Source organism: Dermacentor albipictus, chromosome 2, assembly GCF_038994185.2.
Source record: "Dermacentor albipictus isolate Rhodes 1998 colony chromosome 2, USDA_Dalb.pri_finalv2, whole genome shotgun sequence".
In the NCBI taxonomy this organism is placed as follows: Eukaryota; Metazoa; Arthropoda; class Arachnida; order Ixodida; family Ixodidae; genus Dermacentor; species Dermacentor albipictus.
In genome coordinates this window covers 105,401,498-105,426,307 of record NC_091822.1, presented here as the reverse complement: position 1 = coordinate 105,426,307, position 24,810 = coordinate 105,401,498, and the positions used below count along the sequence as shown (strand labels likewise).

General features: G+C 46.4%; 1 protein-coding gene across 3 annotated transcripts in view; it reads left to right on the top strand.

Moving 5' to 3' along the window:
* LOC135919513 (putative RNA-binding protein EEED8.10) overlaps nucleotides 1-24,810 on the top strand; it is a 65,141-nt gene that overhangs the window by 23,545 nt on the left and 16,786 nt on the right. For all 3 annotated transcript variants that reach the window (XM_065453393.2, XM_065453391.2, XM_065453392.2), the window contains 8 exons: nucleotides 2,224-2,299; nucleotides 7,824-7,991; nucleotides 12,886-12,934; nucleotides 13,073-13,116; nucleotides 13,630-13,709; nucleotides 15,945-16,050; nucleotides 17,476-17,563; nucleotides 24,619-24,759. In XM_065453393.2, the coding sequence (XP_065309465.1) occupies nucleotides 2,224-2,299; nucleotides 7,824-7,991; nucleotides 12,886-12,934; nucleotides 13,073-13,116; nucleotides 13,630-13,709; nucleotides 15,945-16,050; nucleotides 17,476-17,563; nucleotides 24,619-24,759 (752 nt within the window). The remainder of the gene's footprint in view (nucleotides 1-2,223; nucleotides 2,300-7,823; nucleotides 7,992-12,885; nucleotides 12,935-13,072; nucleotides 13,117-13,629; nucleotides 13,710-15,944; nucleotides 16,051-17,475; nucleotides 17,564-24,618; nucleotides 24,760-24,810) is intronic.

Genomic DNA, 24,810 nt, shown 5'->3' with positions numbered 1-24,810 from the left:
GAGTACGGTGTGAGAATCCCACATCAGACCCCACATCTGGCTGCCCAACGTGGACCTCTTGGGGCATCGGACGATAATTTTAAGTGTTGCTTCGTTCGAGACCTTTGTTTGAACCGAAGCGTAGGCCTAGTGTGAATTTTGATCGCTAGCGTCGGCGGTGTGCTTTCTTGAACGAGGTGATGGTGGCTGTAGTGTGTTTGAACATGTCAACATGCTAAGCCTTTTCGCAAGTGTCACGTGGTCTGCATCGGTCTGCACGTGGTCTGCATCCTGGGAGAGCGAGATTCAGCGCCCGCGGAGCATTGCCAAGCCTGAAGCGAGTGAGTACGGAAGCCTCGGGGGTGGTCCGAATTTCTTATGTAAATAGCTTCTCCTATCTCTTTGACTCTGATGAAGTCGCGGCTCTGGGAGCTGGGTGGCCGCGGGCCACGGGTGCCACTACGGGCTGACTGGTATTGCGGCCTGGCACCGGGTACTCCGACACCGTCTGGGACGGTGGGCGCCGTCAACTCGGATGCTGTGTGCACCGAGCGGAGTAGGACCACCTCAAAGAGCTGACGTCTCCTCGCGGCTGCCGGTTTTGCGCCCATCTTGGGTGTTGTTGTTTTTGGATGCCGGTTGTTGTCAGAGTAGCGACGCTTTAGGCTTTACGTCAGAGTAGCGACGCTTTAGGCTTTACGAAGCTGCCTGTCGCACGTAGAAGGACACAACCTGGTGGACCGTGGCGTTGAGGTGTTGCAATTTGCTTCCCTCATTCAATTTACCCTCGCACGAATTGAAAATTCTCGTTCGACTCAAGGAAGCGAGCTTCGTTCACGTGAACTTAGCATCTGAGTAGCTGCTTGATCTTTTGCTAGCCGAGTTGAACATACCATGTGGGCGATGTGCATGCAGACTTCCTCTCCCTTGCACTACTTTAGTGTTTGCCGAGTGTGTTGAGTTTACGCAGTGTGATTGGAGTCACCCCTGGTTTGCCGTCACCTGCACATCGTCTGCGCTGCTGCCCCGGACTACGATCGAGCCACCCCGGGCGATGGTGATGCTGTGGCCAGTTCGGCGCGGCGACTTCGGCGGCCTCCTGTATCCAGCTCACAACCCTCGGCGGCGGACAAAAGAGCCGGCGGTCACCGACAGCTACTGCGGCTCCCGCCAGCAGGGCGAGTCGGCGCGAGCGACGCTTGCTCGTACCGACTACTGCGTCGTCGTCTCCGGAGTCCTGGCCTGGAATCGTGCCGTCGAGTCTACAAAGCTGCTGCTGTGACCGGCGGACGCCAGTGGTGCACCCAAGGACAGTCGGCCCGCATGTTATGGACAGCGTGTAGACATTTCTTCGACGCGACCACTGTTGCATGTACTATCTTGTTCGCGAAGCACGGGTTAATGTTAGACCGTGTCACATGTTTCGCCGGAATAAGAAGTGATCTAAGGTTGGGGGGATGTGGGGATGCGCGACCCTCGCGCCTCCCCTGATGTTTTACCCGCATAGCGCGTCTCCTGTAGTGCGGCTTCGCCGCACACGCGGCGGTCCGAGTGGTACAGGCGCAGTGCGAGAGATGGCGCTAGTGTTGCGCGGCCGCGAGGTTACTTGGGCGCCGAAAGGAAGGCGCTTTCTCTCTTGGGTTCCAGACAGCCAGCGGGACGGACGTGCCGTGCCGCACTTGCAGCGGCCCTCTTTCCCGGCGGGTCGGCGCGCGGTGGGGGACGTCTCCCGCGTGCGCGCCGACCGATGCTTCAGCGAGACTGTCTCGCGTGGCCGCCTTCGAACGCGCCACGATTCGCGTGACTATACACGCGAACGACCAGGCGTTGGGATCCAGCATGGAGCGAACATATTCGCTCGCGAGGACGCAGTGAGTCGGACTTCTAGATTTGTCGCGCGCCCATCGGCATGTTTTGTGGATAGCAACTCGGCTAGCAGGCATTGATGTATGAAAGGTGCAATAAATGCCCTTGTGATTGTTTGCACTAGTGTGTTGTCGTTTCTTTGTCCCAAGAGTACGGTGTGAGAATCCCACATCAGACCCCACAACGTATGCAGTGGGCTTGTGCTGTACTCTTTGCTTTTGTTTGTATTGTTATGCAAAGAGTTTTGAAAACAGTGACACAAATTTCTCTTGCTTGTCCATGAATCCATACTAATTTTATTCAAGTGAGCCTGGATTCGTTTCTTTGTGTGTGTGTGTTTGTGTGTGTGCGTGTGTTTTAAGTGTCTTGTTTTTTCAGGCTTTGGTGGCTTCTTCATCTGTGCAAGTATTTAGAACATTTGGACTTGACTGAATTGCACAAGTTATCTGGTCAGGTAAGAAACAGTTATTATAGTAAAACCTCGTTAATTTGAAGTCTGCTGGATTGCTCAAAATTTTCAAATTAAGCGTGTTTTCTAATTAATGGAGAGAAAAAATCAGAAGGAAAAAATTGGCAGAACTGCAGAACACAAGCTTGCCATGTTTGCTTTTCTTGTAGCATGACTACTTGTAATCGTTGATGTGGGATTTCTTGATACAGTAGTTTGCTCCACGAAAGGTCATGATCCGTAGGCCGCTAATCGTGCGCAGCATCTCACAGTCACTACCGCTACATTTGACAAAGCTGCGGACGATGTTCAGGGACTCATTATCATCCCTGCCATCGCCTACTGGCACACTATTGGGGACTTTGTCTTGCATGCTAGCGTACAACGTCTGCAGGTCTACGTTCAAATGGTTGACGAAGCCTAGTCAGCGTGGTTTGTTGCTGTCTTTGTACACTAGCGGAAATGCGCAAGTGGCTGAGATTTTTCATGCAGCAGGAATCGTATGTACACAACACGCTAGCAGTGGAGAAAATGTGGCAGCACGAGAACACATGCGACAAAGCTAGTATTTGCACGGCAGAAGCCATAAACGGAAACGCAACAGTGCCATGTTTATTATGACGACACTGATGATGCTCTTACTCGCTTCTTTGTAGCAGATGAAAACACAATCAATCAATGCAGCACCGTCAGTTGTAAAGCTTACCAGCGCCCACATCGTAGACTCAAGCGCTCGCTCAAATTGCAGTCCCAGCGACGGCTGTCTTAGTCCGATCTAGAAAGCCATGCATTTACTGTATTTATTATATTTTTGCACGTATAACCTGCCACCACATACCGTATTTATTTGCATAATGATCGTACTCACGTAATGATCGCACCCCTGAATTTTGTCATCAAAATTAAATAATTTTTCTTTCCCACGTAATGATCGCACCCCAAACTTGCCACAGTGATATGTCATGTGCCAAGTCTACCTGATGATGATCGTGCTTACCATCTGTCAGATGCTGTCAAATGCTATGCAAATGGCTCTTCAAGACTTACCAAGCGGTTACCAAACAGATTCTTAAGCAGATGCCCCATTTCATTCCTTTCATCACTTTCCGCACTTCCATGACAAAAAGAAAAGCTACAACCAAACTTGCCTTTATTATGTGTAGGCTTTATAATGGTTGTGGTCAACAACAACAAAGAAGGCGCCTTTCGGTTCTTCTCGTCTGCATTCGTGGGCACGCAACAAATCGCGAGCGGCAACGATAGCAGCCACGTCTACACTGATACGTTAGAAGTGTACCCCATTCATACACCGACGCTTGTAACACAGCTAAGATATTCGCCCACCCTTAGCGGAAACCTGCCGTATTAGGATGGTAGTGAAGACAAATGCAGTAGTTTCCGCAGTCTGCCCGCAATGTGTTGCTGTGTCACTGGCAACCTAGCATGCCCATCTGTTTGTGTCCCCTCAAAGTGGACAGGGCTACGTTATTGCCGTAAACTTGCCGATATTAACGATATTATTCATTACTGATATGGAAGAAACTGTTTCAATGCACATAATGTACTCACACGAAGAAAAAAAATCGCGTTTGGCTTCTCTGCCGGCCGCCATTTTCGTTTTGGTGTCTCGCACTACATGCAGTGGCAGCCGCCTATTTGTTGACCTGTTGTCATCCCACAACAAACGTGAAATGAAAAGAAACAATTTTTTTCTTTTTGCGGGAAATTTAACCCGCGTAATGATCGCACCTCTGAATTTGAGTCAATTTTTTTTTACAAAAAGTGTGATCATTATGCGAGTAAATACGGTACCACCCCTATGTGCATTGTATCTGAGGCCAGTATAGTGCAAATGGCAATGACGATGTGGCGCTTACAATATGAAAGCTCATTTTAAAAGCAAGTTTCTCTTCTGTGAAGGCAAATTCTGTGTGTCATGCTTTTTCTCATCTCAAACATGAGGGGCATGCTTTGTTTTTGTTTTTTTAGTAAATCAGGTACATGTCACACTCAGGTGCACCTTTATTGCTTGCATTAAACCCACAAAAGTTTGGTGTGCATTAGAACCGTGTAAATACGGTATGTAACTGCAAGAGCTAGAAGCAGTCAACATTAGAAGCAAATGCAGGAGCCAGAAACACGTCATGGCTGCCACATTTTTAACACCGCTTCCGAGATATGCGAAGCCAGAAGTGCGTCTCAGCGTGCCAGTCTTGGATGCCACTCCCGGAAACTACGAATTATCCGGGTGGATGTGCGCGGTCTTTTCAAATGAGAAAAATTTACATTGCAAGTTATGGGACTACACAAATTCTACGAATTAACTAAATTTTTTAGTAAACCGAGATTGAATTATCGAAGTTTTACTGTATGCAGTTGAACCCACTTATAACGATACTGGTTTTAATGATATATCGGTTATAACAATAAGCTGCTGCACCATCAACTTTCGTATGTTTTTCATAGTGAAATAACCTGGTTATTACAATGCCCTGATGCCGCATGATCGGTTATAACGATGATGTCTGGCTGTGGGGTGTCTGAGCCGAAAGGTAGTGAAATGTGAAATCCTTGAAAAGAAAAAAAAAAAGAAACCGAGAAGTTCGAACTACTGCATGATGGGCCGCCGATCCAACAGCCGCCACGCGCTCATTTTCCAGCCATCTTCATGCGCCTCTCTCCCGTCGTCCTTCCACCTCTCTGAACACAAATGGGCTGCGCCTAGAGTTCTATGCTGCCCCACCCTCCGAAACACAGATGGACTGTGCCAACTGCGATGCTCACAGATTTCTCGCGTGTTGCTCGCTAGCTCCTCATTCGTTGCAGTTCTGCAAACAGCTTAATGGGCTGACTTCGTCTATGTTGGTTGTGCTGAAGTCGTTCCTGGCCACATCGTTTCTCAGCCACGTTTGACCAATCAAGATCTCGCTGCCAAAACAGAAGATGCCTGATCTGCCCGCTGATGATCGGCAATGCACGATGTTGCCGGTCAAAAGAAAGTGCACGGCTATACATTAAAGGGACCCTGAAACGCTTTTGATGATTTTCTACAAACGTACTGAGTCGTTAGAGTAGGTCCTTCTGATCATTAATTGACACATCTAAGTGCTCTGCGTAAAGCGTGTAATTTATTATAAGGTTTTAAAAATGCACATTGCTGCCGATCGCAGCGCACTGCTCGGCGGAATTTTAAGCCGCCCCTACCCATATGACCGAAATCGCCCATGTGACGTCAGTGGGGCGAGCTATCCGATTGGCTGACCAGGGCGCATGATCGATAATTTTTCCAACTTTATGGTAAACAAATGATCTTCGTAATAGTTGGAATGTTAGTTAATTTGCTTTTATAAATAGAAAGTAACATAAAGAGAATGCACAAGAACAATTTTTCAGTACACTTAAGCACTTCCGGCACACAGCAAGTGTCATCTGCTTGTGTTACAACGTACTCCATTTTGACGAGAGCTCCGCAGTCAGAGTTGGTCTCAGTCTTTTCGCGAGCATTATGATTCGACTTTGTTGCCTTGTGGACTGCAAACGTAGCGACTGGCAATATGTCAAGCTGCGACATCGTGTCCCTCAGCAAGGCAGCGTACGAGCGAACTGGCTGCTGTGCATCGGACTGCCGCTATCCGATCGGCGCCAGGATTTGCGCGTTTGTGGCCGTCACTTTACACCGGAAGATTACTAACGCAATAGCGTTTCGCGAGTCCCGTATTAGGGCAAACGTAAGCGCAAGGTGACAGGGTCTGGCCGCTTGACTGTGCCGTAACGGGATGAGCCGAGATGAGCACAAGGGCAAATGTGAATGGTCTGCACGGTGCAGCCACCTGGTGGCATAGAGCTCAACCATACACAGTAGCAGCAACGAAGCCTATTCTTCTTTGCTGCTGGTGCGTATTTTTCGCAGGAGTGTTATCATCAACACGTTGTTTTTATAAATGTTTAAAATGCTTTACACTTGGTTAGAGCAATATTAGCGCTTTGTTTGGCTGGTTAAGCGCTGCGTCAACAAGTGTCTGGACCGTGCAGACCGATCAGGCCGCTCACGTACGTCTACGCCAATGTTCCTTCATCAGCTTGAGTTTATGCCTCCAGTCATTTGCCGAAATGACCAGCTTGCCTGTGGTTAACGGAATACCAGACACGTTAGGAGCTACGACAGAATGCTCGCAACGCACGCTGCTTCGATAGCTCTCGCTTGGGGTCGACAGCCAAGCGGCTAGTGGAGAGGTTTCGCGCGGGCGGGGGCGGGCTCCAAAACAACCGGAAGTGGATGATGTGACGTCGCATCGTGACGCAGGACCAGTGAAGGCGGAGCTTAGCCCCGCTCGCTCGGCGAACAAGTTGAGGAGGAAAAGCATGGCTGGGGAGGAGGGTAACTTCTAATCGCTTGTAGCTCCATTAATATGTAACGCTTCACTTAAATTGTGGTGCGAATGTTCTACTTAAGCTGTATCCTACGTGTCTACAAAATTTGTCCGAACCGTTTCAGGGGCCCTTTAATGTGGTAGCTAAGTGCTTGTAACTGATGAGGTGATCGTCGTGAACGTGTTTGTGTCAGACAGCGACGGCGATGGCGATGATGCTTTAGGGCAAGCTGCCTCAACATTGTCCTCACAGGGGGCCAGGCAGATGATTCGGTCCCTCCGGGGCTTCATTTTGACGAGGAACATTTCCCTGCACTATGTGGAGCACCTGGATGCCTTGGAAAAGGATGTTGGCAAGCATGCAAAGCTGATGAGCATTGGGTTTTCTCATGCAAGCCAGTGAGACGTATGTGGCAAGATACTTGTGGCAATCTCGTCTCAGCATTTCTTCTGGATTTCTCAAGCTGTTATTGTGAGAAGGCTGCTGCAGCAGCCTTCTCACAATTTTGAAAGGCCCCTTTTGGGGCCACCAAAGCGATGCCTCGGCAGTGCTCCCGTATCGCTTGCCACCCATGACCCCTCTCTGCAGTTGTTATAGCAGTGCCATTCTTTAATGCCGACAGCCGCGGCTTGTTACACGCGATCAGGGCGCGTTTTGATTTTTTCATGCAACTCGGTTATAACAATTATTGGTTATAACAATGGAATTTTCGTGGCACTTGAATATTGTTGTATGTGCGTTCGACTGAATTCACATTTAAGGGTGTTCGCAGAACGCTTTCGGAGCATTGAAGCCACGACAAAAGAAGAATTTCACCCACTGAGGTGTGCAGCCCAGTACAGAAAGGCTCATGTGCAAGTTCGCTATGCATGCCTGCATTCCTGCTCGATTTATGAAATTTAATGCCGCAAGGCAGTGCAGGGATCACAGCAGCAAATGCAGCAGTGGAGTAGTACTCCTAAAAATTGGTACACTAGCATTTCTGTTTTGAGTACCTATAGGTATGTGCTTGGGGCAGGGGCCAGTATTATCAAGTTGTCACATGTGGATATATGATTACTGGTGTGAGATTTCGTGTGACTTGGCGCTAGACCCGTCAAGTATATGGCTGCTGCATTCTGAGGGAAATTGCGTGCATTCCTGTCTCTCCTGCATGCAGTGTTTCCACATGGCAGGGGTTCGGTTGCGTCGTCTCGTGCTTCGTGGCTGTTCGGGTTTGACTGCAACGGGCCTCTCCAAGATAGCCACCAAGTGCTGCTTCCTTTCGGAGCTGACGCTGAGCGACTGCCTCCAGATATCGGACCACGACCTGCTCCTGCTTTGCCAGGTACAGCCAGATGCCCTTATTTGCCATATTTTTTCATGCAGATCTTCCTTGTCATTGACTGAGCAGTGGAATGGGCAGGCACAGTAGAACTTTGCCTTGGGGAAACTAAAAAAAAAGAATGCAAGGAAAAAACACATTATTTGGAAAAATGTTTGACCACAAGGACAAGATTAGAATGACAATATTTCTTTGTTCTTTGCATAATGTGTACCATCAGCATGAATTAAAGTGTTAAAAATGTATATATACCATATTTACTCGAACCTAGGCCAGCCCCGATTCTAAGCCGATCTCCAAATGTCCAAATCCAGGAAAAAAAGCATATTTATTCAAGTAAAGGCCAATAGCTTTCTTTTTCAAATAATCACATACGAATCTCTAGGGTCGGCTTAGATTCGGTGTTTTTAAAAAAGCACGTCAGTTTGTAATTGAAAATGATAAATAGGGTACATAGCTAGCGCCATTTAGAAAAGTCACTACCACAGCCGCTGCTAGCTGCTCCCTCAGCAAACTGAAGTACACAAGCGATGTCGCCATTTTTACCTGTGTCATATCGGCGTACAGGCAATGCCACTATAGTACCGCTTTCAAACGAAAAGTTGTGCTTAGCCGCCGAGGCATCGTCAAACGTTCAAGCCAGGTGGGACTTGAGCATCATTGAGAAAAATGCTCGTTGTTGGAGGGGGTAACGGGAGTTGCTTTTTGCGTGGTAGCGAGCGTCAAAGTAGGTAGGCGTAGAGTTGCCGTGGTGTGGCTACAGCTGCCAGCGATCTGCGTGCGAGAGTGCCGGCTCAAGGCGGTGCGATAATCAAACTGGCGGTGGTGGTGGCTTCGATTAATGCCGTTTCGTGGCTTCGATTAATGCTGTTTTGTACCTGCGGTCATGGCAAAAAGTCCGAAAAGTCGGTTGGCGAAGGTTTTTTGCATCTTAAGTTTCAGATGTCGTTATACATTAACTCTATGGGTACATGGCAGTGCCGCGACACTAACAGAAGTCACTAACCCGTCGTGAACAGAATTAGTGATGCGTGCTTGGACATGCCTGTGCACAAATTTCCGCCACAGCTTTTCCTTTTTTTCTTGGCGCACGACATTGAAAAGTCACTCCTGTGCTTTGCGCCCCCGCATGACTTGGCATGCTGCTGAAAGCATTGTCGGAGCTCAGTTTGTTCGAATTAACTGTTGTAAATGCTTGCGCATTCGAATTACCGGGCGTTTTCGCCCATTGGAATACATATCACTTTGATGGTACAACAGAGTTAGTTCAAATAAAGCGAAAGTTCTAATTAAGCGTGTTTGAATTAATGAGATTCATCTGTATAGCGAGCAAAAAAGGCATTGGCGGCGACATCGAGTATCGGGAGTGTGTTAAAATCTAAGCCCGCGTATTTTCAACACTTTTCCTCTGTATATAACAACAGTTTTACAACTCAAGGTCGCCGTAAGTTACACAAAAAATTTAAAGTATTAGTCTTTGAGGCGTAATGTGTAGGTCTTTTATCTAAAAACTTAAAAATAGACTTTCCGCATTGTGAAACAACTTAAAAATGCACTTTATGTTCCGGTGCAGTAGACTGATAAGGCCAGTGACTGGGAGTTCCTTGGCAAGCGAAACCATCTATAGCCCCCACGATTGGGAGGCGCACGCTATCAATACAGAACGAGCGCCATCCTCCTGTTTTAGAGGTTTTGCCCACTTTTGCTTAGTTGACAAAATGCTCCAGGGGACGGCACCATTTCTTTTTCCTTTCTTTTTTCGGTCAGCACTATCGTCATAATCGCTTGATGCAGGATAATTTTTTTTCTTTCAGTTTCGGTTCCTATTTTACACATGGTGTGTCCACTCAGCAGTGTGTTTCGGAACAGTTGTCGCATCCTTGTGTGTGTTTGTGCACCTTCACATTTATGTGATTGGCGCCACCTCCTGTGCCTTTGTGAGAGCCAAGTGGTGTGAAATGACGTGGCTTGTTTCTTTGATGTCCATGGCGATCTCCACCAGCGGAGATTGCCAAGGGGGTGACACTCTTGTTGACTATATACGGAGATGACATCACTCTTGCCCAAATCCAAGCAAATCTGATCGCTGCCAAGCGTAGTATGAGGCAGGTCATTATCAGAGATTTTTGTAAGCCACTGTAAGCATAGCAAATTTTATTTTTTGGAGTGAGTGAGCTTTTCAGACTGTTCTATTTTTCAGATTCTTTTTTGGCCCCCACGAACTCTGGAAAATCTTGTCAACGACAGTACACAGTAACAGTAGGAAGAAGCGCACTGATCCAAACACCCTTCTTGATTAACATTGGCTATTGGCCAATAGTGGATGCATACAGGAATCTGCTATATTACAAAATCAGGGTGTCTGCCAACCGGGAAAACCGGGAATTCTCAGGGATTTTGAGTAGTCTGGAAAAACTCGGGGAAAACTCAGGGAATTTGTGCCTCTATCAGGGAAAATTAGCTGTAATTTTATTGAAAGGGTCGAAAGTCTCGGTAATGCTGGCTCAAGTAACAGACAGGAATCGTAATTAATTGTCTTTGACGTTTTCGTCGGCTGGAGGACTTGCCAGTGTACAGTCAATGACCGACTTTCTTGATTCCCGATACTTTGGACGGCTTCGCGGCACCACCACGTACCTCATAGAGGCAATGTATCAGAACGTATGGAATTTCAGACGCAAGAACTCTTCGCCATGGGATTTTCTGGATGTTTTGCCGGGACCGCAAGTTTGAAACGGCATTAATCAAAGCCACCACTACTGCCATATTTTGATTACCTAGCCGCCTCAGACCAGCGCTCTTGCACGCAGATCTGCTGGCAGCCGTAGCCACCACTGCGGCAATGCTAGGCCTAGTTGCTTTGATGTTCGCTATGAAGCTTCTTGCCATTGGGTGCCGTGTTTTTTTATTGAAATAATTCGCTGCTATCAGCAATGGCAGGGACTCCTTTGCGCCTTTGCGGTCCTTGCGATTGTCTTAGAAGCTTGGAAAGCACAATGGGTTGCACAATGCCAGTTCCCGATAGTCAGCTTCGCCTCCGTACAGAAATGTTACTTGTGAAGCATGCGCAAAAGCATTGCAGTGAAACATAACAAGCGTGTGAAGGGGCTATTGCCCTTGGGCACAGTATGCATTCCTTAATTATACACCCGTGCACCTGGTATTTCCTGTCACAGTATGAGCACCAATATGCCTAATACTTATACCGACAGGCCTTCAGAGCGTTTTCGAGTGTGCCTGTGGCAGTTTGAGCCCTTAAGGACAGTAAATGACATATGCATTTATTTTTTTCCAACTGGTCGATTTTTTGGTCGTTTTCGTGGCCCCTAAGGAGTTCGAAAACTCGGACGTGTACTGTGCAATTGACCAAGAAGATGCTTCAAATGGTCCGCAGGGCAAACAAGTGGCGGAAGGAGGACGATAATAGAAAGGACCTACGCATTGAGGAATGAACGGGAAAGGAACTAAGCGTGCTGCCGTCGTTTTGAAGGAGCTTGAGCTCAAAAAAGAAAGTGTTGGCTGATGCCGAGATGCAAGTGTCCCTCATCCAAACCAAAATAAACTCTTTAAAGCAGTGCAACACAACACACCGAGGCGTCGTGCACGGGCTGAGAGTATGTCAGGACAGTTGAGGTTGACTTACGAGCTGTTGAAAGAATCTCAGTTGTGACAAAGTTCGGGCCTCATACCACTGAGCTTGCTATCAGTTGATAGAATTAGCTCATATTCGAAAATATTTGCTTTTGTATGCATCTCCTTTTTTATTCGTATTTGAAAATGTCCGACTCGATTTGCAATTCTTTTCGAGGTCATTTATTTGCTGTGAATTTTACGAACCCCTCCCTTCTATTCTCTTTTTGAATAACATAAACACTACTCCTTAGTATTCAAATTGGATTAAGTTGATTTTTTTTCAAATATTTTTTTCATATGCTTACTAGAGAGTGACAGCACCGGGCGATATGGTTTCTGCTCGTCTTGACGTAAAACAGTTGTGCATCACTCAGGGAATATTGCAAGGGCACTCAGGGAAAACCTGGAAAACTCAGGGAATTTGGAAATGCCAACTTGGTAGACACCCTGAAAATAAAGCTGACTGAAAAGAGGGAAGAACAGGCTTTTGTTGAAAAGAGTGTTTGAGAAAAAGATGGCTTCACTTGTAAGATCCACATGCTGCGGACAATTGCAAAATTTGGCTGAGATGTTCACAGCAGCATATGCTATCCATGGACTGCGTGTTTTCACCAAGTCCGAACGGTGGTTCAGGGCCCCTTTAAACCTGAGTAAACGTGCCTTTAAACTCGAATACGTCTCATGGCTCATCCATAGCTTCCTATTCGCACAGTGACCACTGGCCGTTGGGTCACTCTAGATGTCTTTAACGCACATCACCAGCTGGGGGAGTTTGGTGTCATGGTGCTTGACTGCATACACCGTTTTCACTCTTTCCCTCCTTCTATTGCCCTTTCCATTACTGCAGTGTAGGGTAGCAAACCGAATGCTCATCTGCTTGGCGTGTCTGTCTTTCCTCTCCTTGATTACTCTGTCTCTCTCTCTTTTAAACCCGAGAAAATTATGTGTTCGTTTATATTCAGGGGCGACTTAGAATCGAGTAAGTACAATGATTGTAATTGGTTACTTTTTTTCTGTAACGTGTGAAAGTCTGATATACACACACCTTATTCTCATTTATGATGCATCTTTGAATGCCTCTCTGCACCGTAATAAGTATTTAATTTTCCTAGGTGTTAGTCATAAACCTCACTTTCTGCGCTGCTTACATCTTGCCTAACTGTGTTTAGGGGGCTAGGATGCCTTTCTGCCAAAAGCACCTACAGAAAGATGGCATACACATTTTTAGCTGCTGCTTCTTTTTATTTTTTTCTCCTACAACCAGAACCTGAGGGCACTAAGGTTGCTCCACCTGTCGGGATCATTCCTCAACTGTAAGCAGGCTTTTCAATTATTCTTCATTGAATTGTCAGATGTACGGTTTTGTGCACTCCCTTGAACCTGTTCGTGTTCACAGTTTACTAGTGGCTGATTTGGTGCCTATTATTTTCAATTTTTTTTTCCTCCTGTAGTGACTGCTGACAGTATTGGTGCCATTGGCCACTTGCCCCTCTTGGTAAGCAGTTAGTGAAATTATTAACTTTACTGTGATGTTTATTTTTCACTGAAAAAAAAGAAAAGAAAAATGTTTCCTCACCCACTGTTGTTTCTAACCTACCCCTGTTTCTCTTTATTATTACATGCATATATTCTTCACTAGAGTTGCTATGATCAAAAAAATTTTTTCGTCTTCTAGAAAATTTTTACTGCAGCGTAGTATAAAGCGCGCCCCTCCAACTTTTTAATAATTTGCATGCAGCAATTCGTTGTAACTGTTGGATATTATTTTTTGCGTTCCTAATTATGAGTTTTCTTTTTTGCTTGAGGTTGTGTTTATCTTCTTCTCTTACATTTACTTTATTTTTGCTACCATTGATTAATTCAGAAATACTCATTGCCTTCATGCATAAGCAAAGCCAGTGTAAGCTCTCAGAAATTGTCAGGATACACTATCCATATTACACTCACCAAAAAGACGCAGTGGAACTGTTACATCTCACTCTCTCTTTTCTTTTGCTTGAAAATGCAGGAGGAACTAAATTTGAGTCACAACAAGGCTGTCAACGATGTGGTCATTGGAGCCATATGTGCAGGCTGCACCAAACTGAGGTCAGTCAGCCGCTTGCTGAAATGTGGGTTCTCTTGCGAGTATTGTAGCATAGTAGCTCAGCGAGTGCCAAAAAAGAAAGAATGCAGGGGCAAAATGTTTGCTTATTTGTGCAAGGACAGGTACTAGCACCGAGTCTGTAGTGTCTCTGAAGTCAAGTGGAACAACATTTTAACTTGTGAGGATGCTGAACTCTCCTGCGCCTCCTGAAATTTGTCTGTGTGGGCAAATGCCATTGTATGAAAGGACACAGCACACCGTAGTGGGACCATACATAGAATGCATTTACTATACCTTTCATATCATCAAGCCAGCCAGCTAAAATACAAAGAATAATTCCTTGATGCAGACACGATGAAGGATCAAGTAAGTTTAATCAAGGTTACCACCCGAATGTTTGCCCATGTGGGAAACCGTAGCCAGAGGCATTTGTGGGTCCCGTCCCGCGAACTGAAGTGCGCCCAAGCGATAATTTTCGCCCAGGACGTTGCCATGCACCTAGGCCGAACAGCAGGCCTTTTCCTGGGGCAGTCCTTTTAACCACACCAAGGAGCGCGTGGTCCGTCTGTGCTTGCTGCCATCCTGCAGCTGTAGAGAAGGGAACCAGTTCCTCTCGCACCCGAGTTGTCCGTGCGATGGAACTCGCGTTAGTACTGTGTGTAACACACAGACTCCCCCCATCGCATGTGTGTCATGCACCAAAACCGAACATTCAGAGATGTGGAAGACATGCCAGGAAGCCGAATGTTAGGGGACGTGGGAGAGTTCAGCATCCCTACAAACACTGTCATGACATTTGTTTTGAAATTTGCTAATGCAGTCTGTGTGTTTTTTAACTTTGGCATTGCACATGGTGTGAAACGGTGGTTGTGTGTCTCTTTCTCTGTCCTGCTTGCTCTGTTTTAAATCATTAAAGAGCACAAATTAATCAGCACATTAAAATACTGTGCCCTTGGGAATAATGCATGTATAGGAGAAGAAGCACACAGAGGGGTGCAATATCCTGACTGGCGTTTTATGAAGTCACAGTAGAGTCTGGTTACATCACAGTCCATCACAGTCCATCATCATAAGAAGTTTTCAGATAAGGCAGAACTTTGAATTACATAGAAAGTAGAAAACTAGAAAAGCAAGTGAGGAATTTGTTACATATGGTATTTATTTAGTCACTACACATTTATTTTAGGCACTGATCAGTAATTTCAATACTCAGGCTGTGTAGTTAATCCCATAGAGTTCCCTGCAATAATTACTAGAGGGAACTCTGGCGCTGCAATCGTTCAGCCACCATGGGAGTGGTGAGTAGTACATGGATTTGTCTGACCTTCGTGCTTGTGGATTCAGACGTTCTTGTGGCTTTGTTTATTAAGGTTTATACACCTTCATTGTTGTAAATTTCAGAGCAACCTATACATTTCTAAGTGTAGAAGATGCTGTGAACATGCACAATCGCTACTAACTGCAATGGTTCAACTTGCCGAGGTGGCCAAATCGAAATGTGCCAAGCATCTCAAGACACTGGCTTGCCCGCAATAATTCATAAGGGTGTTTCATTTCGCTTGTCAATGCATGCGTGCATGGCGTAATCGTTTTAATATCTGGTTTCTTTGCTAGAGGTCTTGTGTTCAATTTCTGCTATCGGATAATTTTAATAATGTTTATTTAATTATTTATTATGCAGTACTCTGTCAGAAATGACAAGCTTACTAAGTCACAAAGCTGTTTAAATCCAGAAGGACAAAGCGTAGTCAAATCCATGTACTTCCCTATAATTCCATTGCTGGCTGGACCACCCCCATTGTAGCTCCTGTGGACACTAGTGCCACAGTTCCCTTTGGTAATCATTGTATGAAACTCTACAGTTAAACCCACCTGGCACCTTGGAATCATCTAGCTTGTACCCAAGAATGATGGGTACAATCACTGAGGTCATTACATGCAGTGGCCGAGACGAGCATTTTATCAGCAGTGTGGGTGCATTTTATATGCGGGTGCATTTTATATGCGCATATCTTATGCAAGTTGTTCAGGATAGTGAATGTACCACTGCGAAATTGTGGTCCGTTTCAGTGACGGGCGTGAAGAGAACTTGTGCCAGCTTAGGTTTCTTCTGTCTGTGTGCCTTCTTGTGCAGTAGTATTTAAACGTGGCACCTTCTGAAGTTGTCAGAATGACTAAGTAGATAGTGCATCATTGTGAAACTAGTGTTTCGATGACATGAGCCATGCTTAATGCAGGTTTCTGGACATCACCGGTTGCCACCACGGCATCACCGACGTTGCGCTAAGCCACCTGTCGCGGTGCCCTGGTTTGCGCCAGCTAAAGTTGAATTACTTGGGACAGGTAAGCCGAGTTTGATGTCTGGTCTTACAAGCTTTCATGTTTCTCTTTTTTATCTGTGTGGCTGGCTTGAAACCGTGCTCATGCAGTGCTTGAGGTTTAGTTCTTGGTTCCTTTTGTTTTTTGGGCATCACAGCATTAGACTGTGATGAAATGTCGGCTTTAAAAACTCATTTAGTTTTATGAGGGCAGTGAGTAGTTATGAGTATTGTGTTGTTTTCCCCATCTTTCTTCATTGTGAAATCTCTTGGTCTCTTGGTAAAATTTTTTGCTATTGTGGATTACCCAAATCTCCACAAAAATACAACTCAGTGAATTTGACCAGTATTTTAACAGTAACAGGGCCATTTGCTTTAATGCTAAACATTCTTTGGCTCTCAGACACTTCACGATAAGTTGGTAGATTCCAGTGTCACCTCAGTTTATAAAAAGAAATTTCAAGTGTCCAATAGTGGGGTCAAAGCTCTGACGTGGAGCACAGCAGCTTCATGTTCCAACTGTTAAACCACAATTGCAAGCATGTTCCTCCCATGCCAACGCCAGCTAGCTCTTTGAGACGTCTGCCGCATGCATCATAGCGCTCTTCTCCTCTGCTTTCCTCCTTGCACTCTCTTCACTATCGCTGTTTTTAATCGCCTGCTGCGCTCCATGTTAACGCTTTCATCCCTTGCTGTGCTTGTTCGCTCGGTTATGTTGAGGGATGCTGCTGACGCGAAATGCAGTAATTAATGCCTAAGAGCTGCTCTCTAAAAGAAAAAAAAAAAAAGAAAAAAAGAATGGAGCTCATTACGTGGCCACATCCTGGTGCCGCCAGGAGACACACGAATCTTGCAGCCGATGTCTAATGAGAATCTAATCTAATATAAGCGAACTTGTCCTGTCATGTGTTATAACTGTACAATTCTGTTTTGTACTTGTGATCTCCTCAAGTATGCTTTAAGATGTATGCAACACATTTGAAACGTCATTATTTTGAGCAGTGCCAACAGTTTTGGGGTACCATATATATACTCAATTCTAGTGCACTCTTTGTTCAGAGGGAAAAGTTTACTAAAAGAAGATGCTTGTTGAGTGAAATAATAAACCAGAACTGCAATAGTGCCAAGCTATTGTCATTGCCACTCAAAAGTTTCTCTAGTCCAATCCGCACGTTGCTGCAAGGTTGCTAATCTTGTGGAGGGAGGAAAAAGACTTAGAGTGATCGCCGCAAGACAGTTCTGGACTCTGTCAAACTTTGCCATGATGTTGAATTCATCATGTTATCGTCTCGGATTGGCTGAGAGTTTGGTGCGCATTACCATGCTGCAAGTACTATATTGTCTTGGTACGTGTAGCTGTAGGCCCAGTGCCTCGAGAGTTGTTGTGCATTTGTGTGTCTAGTATGCAAGTGCTCTGCCTTTGTTAATTTATCCCTGGCTGTCTCGACAGATCACGGATTCTGGCCTGGGCAGCCTGTCCTGCCAGGGTTCCCTGCAAAGCATTGAACTTCGTGGATGCCCGCAAGTGTCTGATGGAGGTCAGTGTTTTCCTTCAAAGTACACTCGAGCCTTGTTATAAATGGAATCGCATCTGACATGCAAACACCTTCGTTATGTGTGGCACTCGTTATAAGAGTACATGCTTATATCGGTGCAAAATAATTTATTGAAAATGGGTCCATGCGAAAGAAACGCAAGTATCGTGCCTCTGTCAGGTTAATAATGGCATTCCTGTTGACTTTGATGGCTCATCAGTGGCTTAACATGCCGATACGTGGCATGTGAAAAATGCTAAATAACACGCATGCGCTTCCTACAAATCACCTCTGTGCAGTGTGCAATCACGTGGGATCAACAAATTTGCTTCTCCAGCTGTGGGATAGCCATGCCAAGCTGCTGGCCAAAAGGCACTGATGGCCAGCTGAACTTTAGAATTACTCGAATCTATAAGATAATTCATTACATTCATTTTTGTTATACAGCTTGACCTTGATATAACTAAGTCGATAAAATCGGCAATTTGCTTTGTTATATTGAAATTTCGTAATATTTAATTCAATCTTTTAAGCAGATGAGTACAGTCGCTGATGGAGTTTTTTTATGCAGAAGGAGCTGCAAAACTTTCCTAATTATCAGGCACTCAGAAAAAGCTAATTTGAATGAGGGGGGAAAAAAACACCATTTTGCTTAATTTAAGAGGCGGCAACAAAACATGGTTTCATGCCGTGTCAACGATGTCTTCACATTGCTGGTATGATGCGAACACCCCCCTCCCCCCCTCCCCCTGTATTTGCATCCACTCCAGCCATGTGGCTGATAGTGTTGCCTGCAGTGTGACAAGCCTATCAGTGCATCTCCAGAAAAGGAGACGCATGCCATCCTGCCAACCCGCTACCCCCCTTCCCTATGAGCTTCCATCCTCCCCATTTTCCCTTGTTCGTGCGGGAAGACTGCGTCCATGAAGCCACTGTTCTTCTCGGTTTACCCTTGTACTTTTTCACTCGCGCCTAAAGCATACAGCATGCAGTGCATGTTAGGATATTATTGCACTTGGACTTGATACGGAACATGATGCTGCTGTGCTCCAGCGGCCACTCTTGGTCGCACAGTGTGTGATTCGAGAGGTACAATTGCAAGCAGACACCAAGTATTTCAACTATTGGACCGTCTGCATCTGTGGAAGTTTCCATTTGTTGTCTTGGTATTCCTTCTGGATGGCAGTGAAATTTCATTACATTGAAATCGTGTATAAATACACTTCATTATATTGAAGTTCAAGGTACATGGTGTTCTATAGACAAGAAGTTATAGAAAGTGAAATACCTCGTTATATTGAGAATTTCGTTACACTGAAGTACGTTATATCGAGGTTTAACTGTATAGTTTCTTGGCTGTACAGTCAACATTTGTTGCAACGGACTGTGATAATCCGGTGGAAAGGGCCCGTTATATCCAAAGTCAAAATTAGTGTCATTGTATGTTGTGAAATGGCGAAACCTAGCATGTACAGCTGTCTAACCATAAACAATCGCAAGAACGAAAAAAACACCAAAATTAAGATAATTACATATACAGTGAAATCTCGTTGATACGATTCGGCTAAATACGTTTTTCGGCATAATACGTTTTTTTTTTCGTTCCCGGCCGATGCCCTATAGAGGTAAATGCATTTTTGTACAGCTAATACGATCGTATTTCCACGTCGGTTTGGATAATACGATCCCGGAAACGTCTTCTGTATGATGATAACATCAGAGCCAGTCCTTTGAAGCGGGTGGGCAGAGCTACTGAAATTAACATCGAGCGAAACGACAGGCACGGCGGACTAAAGACGCGGCGACGCGCGCTTTGTATGCTCGAGGCTTGGCCTGGCTCGGCTCGGCTAGAGTCCGGCCGTGCTTCTGCACAGTGCCTGCAGCAGTGTGGCGGCCTCTGGGAGCAATTTTCGCAAGCTCGCACACCAAACGCACCGAAGGTTTTTAGCGCCATCTATCCTAAGACATAGTACTCACGGTAAAATCACGTGACCAAGAAGCAGTGATTGGCGCATGCATTGACGATGCTGTAGGCTTTGTTGGCTTTGTGCTTGCCATTTCTCGTTGCCATTTTGGTGTTTTGAGCGTTCAGCTTGCACTTCGCCCTTATCGTTTCTTCTGTTTTGGTGCCGCGTTTCACCCGTGCGCTTCACCATGTCTAGAAAGCGTAAAGCGTTATCGCTGAAAGAAGAACTCGACGTCCTAGCAAAAGTCGACGAAAATCCGCAGAAGAAACGTGTCGACCTGGCACGCGAACTTTGTTTGCCTGTCTCCACGCTGAACACGATCGTCGGCAAGCGAGAAGAAATTCAGAAGAACATTCAAGTCTTCGGCGCCGGCGTGAAGCAAACAAGGGGCGCCCAGCATGGCAAGATGGAAGAGGTTCTTCTGGCATGGTTCAGGGAAGTAAGGGCGGCGGGCGTGAACGTGGACGGGACAGTTGTTCGCGAGAGAGCTGATGAGATAGCACTCTCGTTGGGCATCGAAGATTTTAAAGCTTCGGGCGGGTGGCTCCATCGTTTTAAAACACGGCATGGCCTGTCGTATAAAACCGTTTCCGGCGAAGGGAAGTCTGCCGACCAAGATCAGGTCTCCAACTGGCTTTCGACTCTGCCGGCGGTGATTGCTTAGTACCAGCCAAGGGACGTGTTCAACGCAGATGAAGCTGGGTTGTTCGTCAATCTTCAGCCCGAGAAAAGTCTCAGCATAAAAGGTGAGACGTGTCAAGGCGGAAAAAAAAGCAAAGAAAGAGTCACCGTATTGTTGTGCTGCAACGCTGATGGAACCGAGAAGCTCAAGCCTACTGTCATTGGCAAATACTGGAAGCCACGCTGCTTTTCGCGTAACCCACGCCTTCCTGTCATTTATAAAGCGAATAAGAAGGCATGGATGACCGGAACCCTTTTCACAGAGTTCCTCACATTTCTGGATGCCCGGATGCCTGCCGCGAACCGTAGAATTCTTCTGGTTCTCGACAGTTGTGCCGCGCACCCTGTCGATACTTCGTGGCTGCAAAACGTAAAAGTAATTTTCCTGCCGCCCAACTGCACCAGCCACTTGCAGCCCCTAGATGCAGGAATCATTAGAAACATGAAATTTCACTTTAGGAGCTTGTTGATCAGACGCTTTTTGGCCAAGATTTTTTTTTGGCCAAGGCTTTTTTTGACCAAGAGCGCAAAGTGACGGATTATTTTAAAGTGCTTTAATAAAAGCAAGTTCTGTGCCAAGTATGTATTATTCGCGATCTTTTTGGATAATACGTTTTTATTTTCGGTGCCCGTGAGAATCGTATCAACGAGATTCCACTGTAAATAAATAAGTTTACGCGTTAATCGTACAGCCACTCTGCACAACGTCTTCCTGTCTGTCATTTCTCAGGCACTGGTAACTGACAAATAGCAGTTTCACCGTACTAGAGCTTATATACAACTGCACAATGGCCAGCCTGGCACAATGGCAGGCAGCCGGCCAGCCCACTGATCTCCTCCAGGTGACGTGGCTCCTGCGATGTGTCAGTCGCAGCCCTGAAATATGTCAGCAGGTCTATCTTGCGGCGGCACGCACCCCACAGCAAATATCTATCGAATGAATCCCACACTACTTTCTAAAGTCGTGCGGATTCTGCTACCCATCTAGCGACCTCTACTTTGCCACTGCCTCAGCTCCTTCACCTAGATGATGCCACCCTCCACTTAACAAGAAAGGAACACCTCCGGCGCCCCGCACACCTGCTCTCATGCCTCCGTGTGCGGTAACCCTCCCCTGCGGTCTTACCCCTGCAGAGGAGGTTGCGCTTCGGAGGATCTGGGTTGGGGTTGCTCTCACTCCTCCCCTGATTCGGAAGTGGCTGCACTTTCGCCAGTTATATCCCTGCCCTGGGTGTCCAGTCTGCAAGTCAGGCAATGCTGAAGCCGACATCCACCACCTGCTGTGGGTTTGCCCTGCGTTGAAACTGACGAGGCTGCGGCACATCACAGCAGTAGGGACTTTTGCCGTGTAATCCTAACCAGTACACTGCTTGGACGCAGAGACCAGATTATCGATCCCTCCTGGACTTTATTAGATCCGCAAATTTTTTTTTCATTCATTTAATCATCCTTATTTACCCACATCTCATACCCCTGTATGCCCTGAGGCATTAACCCTCGCATTAAAAACAAAAAACAAAATCTGCAGCACATACGAGGGCTGATGTACAATGCATGTTCAACTCGGAACCCACGCTTAGCCGCCACTGCACTGCATGCGATACTGCTCGAGCGCAACATGCGCCTTGCAGTCTGGATGCCACAAATAGCAGCATGTCTTGTTTCTTGTAAAAATTGATGTGATAAGCAATAAGGCATTCTCAAAAAGGAGTATTTTGCAATCGCCGGAGGTTGTCTTTGAAGTGCTATGTGCTACGCCTTAGCTCCAAAGCTGGTTTGACCTGTGGCACCCTCGGCGCTGGCTCAGCACTGAGCCGACAGCGGTGTTCGACAGACGTCTGCCTGTATGGTTGACACAAAAACTTTCCGCAAGCTGGGTGTTGTGGGAAACTTGCTGCTACAGTAAAATGCCAGTGGTATGGTCACGGCTGGTACGAATTTCGTGATACAAATTCATAACATTCTCTAGCCGAAATACATTGCTTACAATACGGAAAACATGGGCTGTTCTGAATGCGTTGCCGCACCACTGCGAATCATACGAACGCATGAGCAACGATGGTGGCGGTGCCGCCACAGCCGAGCTAGCGGAGTGCATGGTGCAGATAAACTGGTTCAGTGGAATCCGCGTGGGATCCATAGTCGCCAAGCAACCGGCTATGTCACGTGGCTGCACAATTTCTCATTGGTCCCTTTGTTAAATGCACTGAACCCATGCTCTGCGCACATAAGGGGAGGAAGGCAGGAAGCGTGCAAGAGCATCCTTCAACAGCCTGCTGGTTCTCTGAGGTCTGGGTTAAAGCGCGCTTGCTGTGGCTTGTTTATCTCAGCAGTTTGATCTATTCATTGCCAGCATGTTGCAAAATTGAAAGCCTCTGTCATTTAAGGTAAAGTTAGAAATCCTGCATAGGATGGACAAAGAACCGAAAAGAAAAACTGACCTTGCCAAGGGGTTAGGTTTAGCACCACCCACTCTGTGCATGATTGGTGGTTAGCGTGACCAGATAATGAAAAATGTGAAACGATTCAGCATCAGTGCTAAAGAAGCAAAAACTACACACAATGTGCAGCTCGAGGAAATTTTGTTAACATGGTTCAAAGAGGTGACTGTGGCAGTGAATGTCGATGGCAAGGTGCTGTGCGAGAAGGCCGAATACATCGTACTCTAATTTGGTGCGAGTAATTTCCAAGCCTCCAGTGGTTGGGTTGACCGATTTAAGGCGAGACATGGAGTCGTTTGCAAGTCTACGAGTTGGGAAGGGAAAGAAAGTGGGCAAGGCCGTCATGAACGACTGGATGGGGACCACCCTGCCTTCACTTATCGCTGGACACACGTCATCTGATGTGTTCAACGTGGAGGAAGCCGGTCTCTTCTATAACTTGCAGCCTGACGAGAGCCTATCTATTAAAGGCAAAGCGTGCGAAGGTGGCGAAAGGACTAAGCAGTGGACTACGGTTTTGTTTTGTTGCAATTCTGGCAGTTCTGAATAAATGCAGCTGACAATTATTGACCGCTACCAGAAGCCTCGCCGCTTCAAAATGGCTGGCTGTTTGCCTTGCATTTACAAGGCCAACCGTAAGGCCTGGATTGCACCTGCCTTGTCCTCAGTGTTTGACTTGCTTCGACCACAGAAAGATCTATTTGACCTAGGATCAGTGGGCCACCGCCCACCCGAAAGAGGCCAACCTCCAAAACGTCAAACTCGTTTTGTTGCCTCCATATACAACAAGCCACTTAGAACCGCTACACGCAGGCATCATTTGAGACGCCAAGTGTCATTTTAAGAGCCTCTTGGTGTGTCGTCTGCCAGCGAAGTTGGAGTGGAAAGATGTGGAACTGAACACCAGCATCCTAGATGTGAAACACTTCAAAACAGTGAGTTGAAATCGCGTGTTGCCGACTACGATCACTACCTGTTTTGCCAAGTGCAGCTTTGCAAAGCCACCTGAAGACCATATGCAAGAGCCAGAAGTTGGAATTTAAGATTGGAGTGAGCTCAGAGTTACTTGCACCGAGGACGATTTTGTCACTGCTGCCACCGACCTCGTGACTTGCAGTTTGCGTACCATAAAGGACATTGCCGAAGAGCTTTCCACATCACAGCCTGATGCTTTGACCAGCGAGGAAGAAGACGCACCCCACTGTAGCTATGACGAGCACGACAGGCAGCCCACAATGGCTGAAACACTCATTGCACTCGACGTGCTGACGCATTCACTGGCGTGCAAAAACATTCGTGAGGTCATGTGCGTGCACTTCCATGCCTTCCAGAAGGCGGTCATTGACGATTTGGGCAAGAAGAAAACGCAAATGGATGTTGGGAATTTTTTCTGCTGCGAGTACATAAATTTTTTCTTGATTTTGTTTAAGATTTCATGATACGAATTTTGGGTGATATGAATACATCACGCGACCCCGTGAAGTTTATATAGCCGAGATTTTACTGTAGTGAACTCTTTTATTGAAGAAAACTTTGTTTTCTCAAATTCTGCAAGCAGCCAGAAATGATTGCATGCAGCGCACTTCGCATGCACTACTTGCGTGCAGTGCTCTGCCACACGCACGCGTCACCACAGCAAAATACGTTGTATTTACACCACCGGGTAAAAATTTACCTGTTGTAGCCAATAGTCCATTATAGCCAGGTCCATTAATAGCGGAATTGGTTGCATTGATTATATCAAGCAGACCAAACGAAGGGAGCAGAACAGTCCGTTATATCCGAAAGTATGTTTTATGCAGAACCGTTGCAATGGCGTGGACTGTATGCACATTGTTATGCTTCCTGTGACCTGTGATGCAGCGAAGTGCTTGACATGGCAAAGACCATTTCTTCTGTAGAACTGCACGAAAAGTGCAGTGTATTTGTGCAGCTGCCTAACACCATGCTCCAATTCTGTTGTTGACAGGTGTGCTGATTCTCGTTGAACTGTGTCGTGATCTGAGGCTGCTTGACGTCAGCGGCTGTGAGCTTGTGACCAACGCAGCTGTGACTGGTGCCATGAATACTGTAGGCGAGCGGTCAAACGTGCTGACCATCGTCATAGGTGGTGAGTGCCCTCTCCTGCTACCCGTGGCTCTTTTATCTTTTGAGGCCCGGT